This window comes from Cryptomeria japonica, chromosome 5, assembly GCF_030272615.1.
Source record: "Cryptomeria japonica chromosome 5, Sugi_1.0, whole genome shotgun sequence".
Lineage (NCBI taxonomy): Eukaryota > Viridiplantae > Streptophyta > Pinopsida > Cupressales > Cupressaceae > Cryptomeria > Cryptomeria japonica.
Window position 1 is genome coordinate 191,026,561 of NC_081409.1, and position 11,364 is coordinate 191,037,924.

The 11,364-nt window shown below is 34.2% G+C and overlaps 1 protein-coding gene across 1 annotated transcript; it reads left to right on the forward strand.

The window, feature by feature from the left end:
- The first annotated feature begins 543 nt into the window (after positions 1-543).
- Positions 544-4,536, forward strand: LOC131043289 (large ribosomal subunit protein uL1). The gene is made up of 4 exons (XM_057976484.2): positions 544-727; positions 824-1,043; positions 3,821-4,192; positions 4,366-4,536. The coding sequence occupies exons 1-4, from the start codon at positions 723-725 to the stop codon at positions 4,417-4,419; spliced, it is 651 nt and encodes a 216-aa protein (XP_057832467.1). The 5' UTR covers positions 544-722; the 3' UTR covers positions 4,420-4,536.
- Positions 4,537-11,364: the final 6,828 nt, after the last annotated feature.

Here is an 11,364-nt window from a genome sequence, read left to right on the forward strand (position 1 = left end):
AGAAGCAACTTGTACTCTTGTAGGAGAGGTCATAAGTTCAAATCGTGCAAGGGGTAGGGTATGCATGCGTCATTTGTAGCTTATTTAGATGCCTCTTACATAGAGTATAGGGTAGTCTCATATACTACAAACCATCTATAGACCCAAAAATAGATCATCCGATATCGTGGACTATAAAAAGATCCACTTCCATCCATTTCCAATGATTCTCCATACAATTTGCACTCATGGATATTAAGCACACATGTACAACCTTCATGATGATCTTGTCACTTAAAATATAATGTTACCCAATTAAACTGTAATTTAAACTCCGATCTACATTCTATTAATACATACGTGAAACAACTATAATACATTGCCAATAATTCTACTCAATATAAGAATTCACTTTCTTTTAAAACATACACTTTTGATTTTAAATTATGAATATGCAAAATCATAAATAAAAAATCTCATTCTCAATAAAAGCTTTCTACAATAACACTCCAACAAGAACAGCACTACACCTTAACTATCGCTCTATGCCAATACCCCATAAAGAAATTCACATTTATTTATTATTTTTTATCGAGCATTAAATCAATAATGGTACCCGTGTGTGAAGACGAGTAAAACGAGAGAAGGATAAACCAAAACCCTTTTCTTTTTAGGTTTTCAATCTCTCGGCCCATCTGTTAGGGCAAGACACGAGCAGGGGTTTCGGTGCGGCAGTAACAAGGATGAGGTATGTGTGCTCTGAAATTCGTCTAAAGGATTAAGCTGAAGGATGCTATATGTAATGCTAATCTAATGCGATATGTATGTATGCGTGATTGTGCAGTAAGCTTCAGAGTGATGTGTTGAGGGAGGCGATAACAGGACTGGTGGCAGACAGCAAGGAAAAAAAGAGAAAGTTTGTGGAGACGATAGAGCTGCAGATAGGTTTGAAGAACTATGACCCCCAGAAGGACAAGCGCTTCAGTGGCTCCGTTAAGCTCCCCCACATCCCTCGCCCCAAGATGAAGCTCTGCATGCTTGGGGATGCCCAGCATGTTGAAGAGGTGTGTTCACATGACATTGAACTAGGAATATGTTGTCCACAATTTGAGGCCTTTTTTAAAGCTGTTTCTTAGATCGTAGCCTTTTGCTTTCGTCTCGATTCAATCGTTGCGTTTCCTTTCTAGCTTCTCTCTGTTTGCTTGTTTTATAAATCTCATTTCTACATACAATATTAAAGTGGGCTTCTCCATGTTTACTTGTTACATAATTTTTATTTCTAACCGCAATGGTATTGTGGGCTTCTCCCTATTTACTATTTTCATAATTATCGTAACTACTACAATGCTATTTCAGGCTTTTCCTCATTTATTTGTTTCGTAATTTTCATTTCTACACACCATGCTACTGTGGGCTTGACTCCATTTAATTGTTTCAAATTTTTATTTCTAATCTGTCTTTTTTGTTTGCTTTATAATTTCAATATCTACCCACAATACTCTTGTGATCTTCTTCCAATTTGTTTGTTTCATATTTAGTTATTAACCATGAACTTAGTAGTAGATAGATAGTGTATACTTTGTGTTGGAGTTGATCACTCGACCCACAGCTCCCGAAGATCATCTGTAAACAAACACCTGTCACAGAACGAGAGAGATCACAAGACTATGGAGACCAAAAGATGATTGATCCATTGATTATACAAAACTGAATTGACTGAATGAATAATAATGCTACAATGAATGCTTATAAAGAAAAACTACAAGCTAAATAAAGCAAAACCTAAGAAACACTAGGCGAGGATAAAACAAGATCATGGCATGTGTCCTCATCATATAACCTGAGACACTGAAAGTAACATGACCTAAGTAAGCTTAAGTCAAAGAGTACTAATTACTGTAACACCTTGTATTGTCAAACAATTTAAAATTGGCAGCAGCTAACAGGATTAGATTTTTAATTTTTTAAGGATTTTTAGGATTATTTTTAGCCTATCAGGATGACCTCTATGAATTATGAATAGTCATTATACCGCTTGTATTTTTTCTCATTCACATTTGCAATCCTCACAAGGTAAGGAACCCACTTAATACACAAGCCCAAATTAATTTTGAATAGTTGGTTAGTAGGGTAGAAGAAGTTCATAGGGCTTGCCTATCTGTAGTCTATTTCCTGTGAGCAAAGTTTTTTGAACATGTAATGCCCCATAAGTCATCATTGTTTCATATTTAAAAATATTCAACCATTCATCTGCATTCTACCTCACCTTAAGACTATATATATAAACCACTTATTCTAAAGGTCACTTGTTTGAACCAGTTTTTTTTAACTGTCACAAAGCATCTTTTTATCACAAATATAATATTCAGCTATTCACCTGATTTTAACCTTATCTTTTGAATTGATTTTAACCTTTTTTTAAAGGTCACTACCTTTTCTATGATTTTTTTTACCAGTTTTTCCAAAAGTAACCCGACCTTACTTTTCCTTTTATGGCTAGTTAAATTTCCAATGGAGTAGGATGCTTGTTTTATCAAGCTATCAGTATAATCTGTTCAATGCTTTGTCATATGGCAGGTTGCTTGTACCATTGTTTAGACAAACTATCAGTGTAAGTCTTTCAACACACAATAACCCTGCCTTTAAGATTTTTTTAATAAGTAAAGCTGAGCTGTGCTGCGTCATGACCAGCAAAATTACACATGTTGAGGATAATACAGTCTGATGCTGAAACAGAAAGGAACTTTTGTTTTGAATTTGCTTTCATATTTGTGTGCTTCTTTTGTTGTATTATATATGCCCTCATAGTTCAAAAACTCGCAACTCAGCAAAATTTGTCAGACTCAACTTTTACTTGGACTCTGCAACTCGCAAACCTGTGTAAACTTAAAAAATCTTAAATTCTTTAACCTATAATAAACCTGGCAAAATTCGGCTTGGAAGTCAATGGGCGATTTTCTTAGCTGCAAACTAACTTGGTAGTTGTTTGCTAAGTTACCAGTTTGGGTTCGGATTCAGGTTCGGGTTCGGGTACGGATTCGTGGATTCGGCAAAAAAATAAATTCTTGGGTACGGGTTCATCTGTTCAAATATATATATTTTTTAATTATATATATATTATATATATACATATGTCATATATTATATATATGTTCAAACATCAAAATTATAAATATATATGTTCACAGTTCAAACATACAATGTAACTTTCCCATACAATGATACATAAATGATAGCAGATGGATCATAAATCATAAATCCATAATTGCCAATGCCAGTAAATATTCTGATATTCATATATCGTAAATGTAATATCATATTCATAATTTGCAAAAAAGATAATATTCAAGTTTCAAAATGTGAAAATGTCATGACACAGTGAAGTATAAAAAAGCATTAAAAAAACTGTTTTTATTTGTTTGTTAGTTTTCTGACCCATGGGCCCTGTTTTTGGGAACCCATGGGCTTGGGTTCACCCGGGTCCGCCTAGGTTTGACTTGGGTCCCACCTGGGTCCTGCCCAGGCGGCTGGGTTCCCTGTGGGTCCTGCCACCTGGGCAGGACCTGGGTGGGACCCAGGTCGAACCAGGCTTGGACCAGGACTGGGCAAAACCCGGACCCGGACCTGGCCATTTTCTGCAAGAACCGGTATCTGAGGTTTTTTGAACTATGCATTCCACATTTTTTTCTACATCCATTTGAATGTCCTGTTTTTGGCTTATTGTTTGTTATGTGTAAAACCTGCATACATCTTATAGGATACTGCAGCATTTGTTGACTTCAGCATGTCTGTAAACAACTTCAATTTTCATATAATTTTTGACCTCAATTCAAAATGACAGGCTGAGAAAATAGGTCTGGACTATATGGATGTGGAAGGATTAAAGAAAATGAACAAGAACAAGAAACTGGTTAAGAAGCTTGCAAAGAAATATCATGCTTTTCTTGCATCAGAAGCAATTATTAAGCAGATTCCTCGACTTCTTGGTCCTGGTCTAAACAAGGCAGGTAAATTTCCCACTTTGGTGTCACATCAAGAGTCATTGGAGGGGAAAGTAAATGAAAACAAAGCTACGATCAAGTTCCAATTGAAGAAAGTTCTCTGTATGGGTGTTGCTGTGGGTAACTGTGGCATGGAGGAAAAGCAAATATTTCAGAATGTCCAGCTGAGTGTCAACTTTCTGGTATCCTTGCTTAAGAAAAACTGGCAAAATGTAAGTTTTCTACTATGCCAAGCTTTTGGTTTGTTTTTATTATGTCTAGGTCTACTAAAATTGACTATGCACATTGGATACAGTTCAAGGATTAACACGTTTCAGTGTAGTAGTTTTATTTCGACACAAACACAGTCACTGAATGGCTTTTGAATGCAAATGTAATGATGCAGGTACGTTGCCTTTATCTGAAGACCACCATGGGCAAGCCATCTCGGATATTCTAATCTAATACTGCAATTAGTTTCAGCTTTTGTTCAGTGAACTTTGAGATTTGTATTGTTTTGTTCATTTAATGTATGAGGTTCAAACAGTATATTTATAAAGAATTTTGCATTTGATTTGGGTTTAACCCTTTTTTTGGCATTTGATTTGTTTCACAGATCAATAAAACTATTGCATTAAAATTAATTATTCTAAAGTAATGGTTTTCCAAATTTATTAAAAACTTAATAGAAGAACCATGCTTTTTATTGAACAGGGTTTTAGAAGGTAAATCTGAAACCTTAGGAAGAAAGGAATTAAAACATGTTTGCGTCTAAAGACATGAATTAAATTGGGTATTTGCCTACACAAAAATTAAAATTTACACGGGTATGATACTTGCTAAATCTAAGGTCATCTAAGAAAAGTCAAATAGAAATCTTTGGCAAGTGAAAATACCTGAGCTGTAGTATGTGGTGCAAAGCTAAACTTTTTACCCAGGCTTTAGAACTTTGGCCTGTATTTGGCAATGCATGCATATAGGAATTTTATATATCTGCGCTGATTGTTTTCTTGTGTGGTGATACTGTCGTCGTTGTTGGGGAACCTTTGAATTACATGCGTAAGCTTAAATGTTCTGCAGTTTCAAATGGATTGCTTTCTTTTATTTTAAAGGAACCCATGCCTCCTATGATTAACCCAAAGACATGAAAATTCTGTTTCTTACGAAGTTCATTTCAAGCTGTAGCTTTCACTTCAACAACTTTTTTTTATATGTTAGTTGCACCACTACATTTCTGGAAAGCTTGTCTAACCAGTTTTGCTCTCCATTATCAAAAATGTGTAGGGAATTACTATGGTTTACCTCAAAACAGAATGAATCATAAATTAATTAACTTGTCATAAATGCATATCACATATGTGAGGGCATAGCCATCTTATTGACATTTAGAATCTAAACCATCTCATTGACTTTTAGAATCTAAAACAAATTTCATACTGAAAATTTACCTCATCTCAAATGGGAACAACTAACATATATTAGCAAAATGCTTCACTCCTGTTCTCTCTTGGCACAACTAACCTCATCCATTTATGTATGAGTTTGTGTAGGGGCACATTGTAGTTTCTTGCATTTTATTGTTTTTCTTTTAAAGGAAAAATGATTTAATCGTATTCACACATTTTTTTAAGTCAATTGCATACAAAAAAAAGTATTGCATTTCTCCAATCCAAAAACATTTCATGATTCCATCTTTAAGTTTATAAAATTTGGAGCTCATGTTTGTTTATGTATTGCAAGGGTATCACTTAGATAAATAAATAAATTAATCTAGTTTTAAGAGTTTGATTGGTAATAAAATTTAATTAATCTAGTTTTAAGACTTTGATTGGTAATAAAATATATAGATATTTTAGTTTTGAATATGATGATATTAAAGGGGGAATGTAGGGGGCGGGATAGAGCCTCTCCTATGGAATACAGGAGGCATATTCCCCAAAGAAGGGCCCAAGGATGAATTCCATAATAAGGGTTGGGGGTTTTTGGGGAAAGCACCCTCAAAGACAAAAAAAAAAAAAAAGAAGGCCCATTATTTACTAATGAAGTCTTTTGTTATTCTTTTGTTATTCTTTTGTTATTTTAGTATGTAAATTGATTTTTGTAAATTGTTAAAAAGGTTTGATAAATAAGTGGTTGTGGAATGTGAAAAAATATGAGATTATAATTTTCTCTTCACTAGATGATAAAAATAAAGTGGTTGAAAGTTTCTCCATGGACATAGCTTGCATTGGGTGAACCATGTTAAATCTATGTCATTGTGAATTGTTATTTTTGCCTCTTTTATTCTACATTATGGTAAATACTATTTTTTTCTTCTATTTTCCTAAACCCTAACAAATTTTGGGTTGGCACTTTTATTTAGATAGATGCATGCACAATTTAGTGTAATTTTTTAATGAAGAGATCTACAAAATATTTACCTTCACAATTGGAACTAGCAACAAAAAGGTGTATTGTGCCTATTCTTTTATGGTTAATCTTTTTGGGTACCTAAGGGTGCTCGAAGTTTGGAGACTAAGCTACAAGCAAGGAAAACAATGTTATGGAACTATATGATGGATCACATGGCTGAGAAGGATTTAAGGACTTTGAAAATAAAAGCCCCATTCAAGGCTTAAATGATTATCATATTAAATTTAGTTTCTAAGAAAGCTGTGTATACGAAAAATAAAATCGTGTTTAGTTTTACTCTAGTTTTCATAAATCTTATAGATTGTTGGATTTAATCCTTCCTATAATCTATTTTGCCTGTTAATGTTCCTTCACTTTATAAACTTGTATATTATGTTTCTTTCATTGATGATCATAGTACAAGGGCATGTGTAGAAACTCTCTTAGAATTCTCTCTAAATTTTTCTATTATTTTAAAGAGCTTAAGGCTCTTGTAAAAAAGTATATTAGTAAGAAGTTTAAGATTTTGAGAATTGATAATGATGTTAATTTTTTTTCAAAAAATATTAATAGATTCAATAAGGATCATGGGATAGAAATAAAGAAGACAACCCCACACACCCCTTAGTAGAACAAATTTGTAGAAAGAATGAATAGGATATTCATGAAGAGGGCTAAGAGTATGCTTAGTGGGGTTGGCTTAAAAATAGTCAAAAGTGATTACCACATTTTTTGCTTGATTAACAAGTCTTCTCATCAACTTTTGTTGATAAGACAAATGTGGAGGCGTAGTAAAAAAATACCTCATTGAGACATCTTTGAGTCTTTGGCTACAAGACATATACACATGTACCTAGGGGGAATCGATCAAAGTTTGAGAACAAGGTTGTTAATGTATCTTCATTGGGTACGGTTTTTGTGTGAAAGGATAAAATCTTAAGGGCTTTATGGTCGAAAGAGTTTTGTACAAAATGCATGTTATCTTTAAAGAAGTTAATTCTTTTTCTATAGACTTCTAGTTAAAAATGGATCAAATGAAATATGTAGTTCAACTAACCCCAAATGCCATGAAGGTTGAGCTATATGCCTTTAAAGGACCTAAAGAGGAAGATAGGTTACATAGTTAGAAGAGTTATAAAGAAGAGATTCCCCCTTAGTCATGGAGGGGGTCCACTTCTCAAAGATAACAATTAGAAAGATATACTCCCTCTTATTGGAGATTCTATTTTGCTTTGCTTACTAACATTGATGAGCCTATGGCTATAAAAGAGACTATGGGTCTCAATGATGTAAAGTGTTGGAAGGTGGCCATAAATGAGGAGATGGCTGAGTTGAAGAGGAATAGTACATGAAACATAGTGTTTTTTCCCAATGGACAAAATTTTCTTGGATGCAAATGGGTGTTGAAAAGAGAATTAGTGTTTGATGGCAGTATTGAGTAGTATAAAGTGAGATTGGCTATGAATGATTATTCCCAAGTTGAGTAGTATAAGGTGAAATTGGCTATGAATGGTTATTCCCAAGTTGTGGGAATATACTATGGTGATATTTTATCTCTATTAGAAAAAATGACATCCATTCTATTTTTATTATTTTTTGTGAATGTGTATGATCTTATGGTTGTGGATATAGATGTGAAGAAAAAATTCCTTCATGCTAATTTAGAGAGAAATTTATGTGTAGCATCGTAAACTCTAACCGATACAATTCACACCTCATGTTTGTGCTCCTACTTTAGTGCATCCTATTTTCATTTCCCCTAGGCACGTTTTGGCCCCATTTTACTCCAACCTTGATGTCACGTGTTGACACCACTAGGTGGGCCCCATCCTGGAACTGTCCTTTAAGTTTTTCGTCCTGATTTTGGAAGACAAAGGTGCTCCACCTGGTCCTAGACCAGGGCACCCCCAGCGCCCTTGTCCCCCTTAATCAAGTCCTAATTTGAGATTGGGCATGCTCTCTCTTTCCTCGATGGAATTTGGTCCCTGTGGCTACACTTGACTGTTGGAGGTTGGCCTAATCGGTAATTTACCTAGAGAACACTATGTAAAGACATCCCATTAATTCAATTCAATCTAAGAGCTAGAAGCAATTGAGAATACTTCATATCCAACATTCATCGTCTAGCATTCTCAAGTATTCAAGGTAGCACTTCATCCTTCAAGCATTATGGAGCAAAGTTACATCAGTTTTCATGCAAGCATGTGTGTTTGATTAGGGATTTCATGTTCATGTGTTTGGCATGCCATTACATTCAACATTTGTGGTTATATTCAAAGAACATTGCATCATCAATCATTCCATCAACAATTGTAGATCCGAGGTATATTTGCTAGCATTTACTTTAGTATTTACATTATTCAATTTAAGGTTAATTCATAAAATGGGGTTTGACCTAAGGAAAACCCCTACCCACAACACTTTCTTCTCTCTTTCTCTATGCAAAGAACAAGCTCGAGAGCTATAAAGATTTTAACAGAGTTGACAACGACAAACAGGTTCGGCTTTCCATGGAGAGAAAGTCAAAGGAACAGGGTGAATCTATATAATCTGGTCCTAAAAAATTAGGCAGAACTTCTTGGAATAGGTTTTGAGTCTCTTCTTTTGCCTAGATCTTAGTTTGTGGCTCCATGGGATATCTGTAGCAATATGTTTTCACTGCCTCTTTTCAATTATCCCTTGTTTTGCTAAATTTCACAATTCATATCCAATCTTCAACTAGAAAGAGGCAGCAAAATAAAAACCGGTGAATCTAATTAGAATTTTAGCTCTTTTCCTATTTGGATTGTGGCTAGATCTATTGGATTCACCCATGTTTCAATGTAGTGGTCCCTAAGGTAAAATTAGTGGTTTTATTTTCATAATTGGCGAAACCCTAGTTTTACCACCATTACATTTTGGTGAACCCAATGTGCTTCATGCTTATTTCTGACTTTATGGTCCCACATCTGATTTCTAGGCATTTAAACAGTAGATATTACCACTCATAAATCATATTTGCAATTAAATTACATAAATTTAGCGGTTAATTTCATAAAAGCCCTAGTTTATTATTCTAAAATTGACTTGTGGGTTGCATAAATTTTCACTTGTGTTTCTAGATCTGATTTGGGGTATTTTCATAATGGAATTTACTAAATCTAATTAGTTTTCTATTTCACATATGATTACATTGTTTCTTAGTTACATGTATCAAATCATGTGTTGGATAATGGTTTCTTTCATTTTACATTACTTCTTTTCACCCATAATACTCTTGCATATTGCATCTTTGGAATTTCAAAGGTATTTCCTACTTGCAAATCATTTCTCAAAGCTTTTATCCATATTGTATGTTTTTTATGATGATATTTTTAATAAAAGGCATTACATATGTAGATCACATAAAAGCTTTCGTAGACAATGATAATTCTAGAGATGACATTGAAAAAACTAACACTTGTACCTCTCCTAGGGTATCTAATGTGAATAAAGAAAGAGGCAATAATCCTATCAATGATCTCTAAAATGTAGAGAAAGAATTAAGGAGAAACATGACACCATCCTTCTCATGTGCATACTTTAGTGCAAGAGGAGCAATATCAAAATGTTGGTGTATCAATCTCTTTAGATCCTCCTTATTATCTTAGAGGTTATCTTAATCATCAACATATTTGTAGGGAAGAGTATGTTATGCATTATATTCATGACCTATCTCCTCACATAACATTAAGAAAAAGATGAAGCTTTAGATGATAAGGACCCTTCTTCCCAGCCTATCAAAGAGGACATGAATTATGATAACAAGGAGAAATTCCCTAAAAAGGATATCCCTTCTTCATCTACTCATCCCTTTGATTCCTCCATGTGCCCTTACATTACAAATTTTAAATAAATTTATGATAATAGTCCTTCCTCACAATTGAAAAATTCTTATGGGAGTGGTTATAATATAATCTCAAAACAAGGTTATAGTGGGCAAGGACTTGGAAAATATGAGCAAGAAACCAAAGTCCCTATAAACCTCCTTCACAAGCTAGTTCAAAAGATCTAGGACATCCTCATCATTCACCTATGGATTATCTCCTTAAAATTCAAATGTTTAAGGAGTATCTTGCAAAACATAAACTCTATCATCCATCTAAAGCTGCTTCTTCTTCAAATCATCTTTTATGCACATATAATCAAACTAATGATCATCATATAAATGAATGTCCTAATTTTCAAAAGGAAATACAAGGACTCATTGATAATGGAACTCTCAAAGTAATAGAAAACAACCCTTCTCCTACTAGCACACCTTGTCATACATCTCAAGAGACAAGACCTACCACTATTGACAGTCAAGACAAGTTAGCTACACAAACCTTTTGGAGATTGAAGTGTGATAAGAATGTTGTTTATCCTTTTTTAAGATATAACAATAGGAATAAAGAAGGTGACGAGTATTGTCTTTTTCATCATTGTTATTCTCATTCTCTTGGAAATTGTAAAGATTTTAAAGAATATGTTCAAAACCAATATGATCGATCTCGCATAGCTCTTACAATTGATCTTGCAACTTTTCTTGGTAAAGAGGTAGTGCTTTAGCACTCCATTCACCTTATTATGTTGGAAGTTGTTCTTTTGGTCAATGATGTTATTTTTGGTCCGAATATGTGTTGGAAGTTGTTCTTCTGGTCAATGATGTTATTTTTGTTCAAAACCTCCTCTTGGAGGTATATGTCCTTTGAACAAATATCTCTTCCTCTTCCAAAGGATTCCATTTACACTTGTTGCAAGATATCTCTTTTACAACTATCTTTTCCTTGCTTTTAAAGGTCCCATCTCTTTAGCTTGGCTTTATGTACGTTGTTGCCTAAAGGATATCTCCTTGGTGTTGAAGGTGTGTATCCTTGTTTCTAACTTTTTTAAGACATCAACATACCTTTGCGTTGACATCTTAAGGGGGGCGTGGGGTGGGGGGAGGGGGGAAACATAACGCCCTCTTTGTATTATATTACTTTTGATTTTGTATTTCTTATGTGGGGTGTAC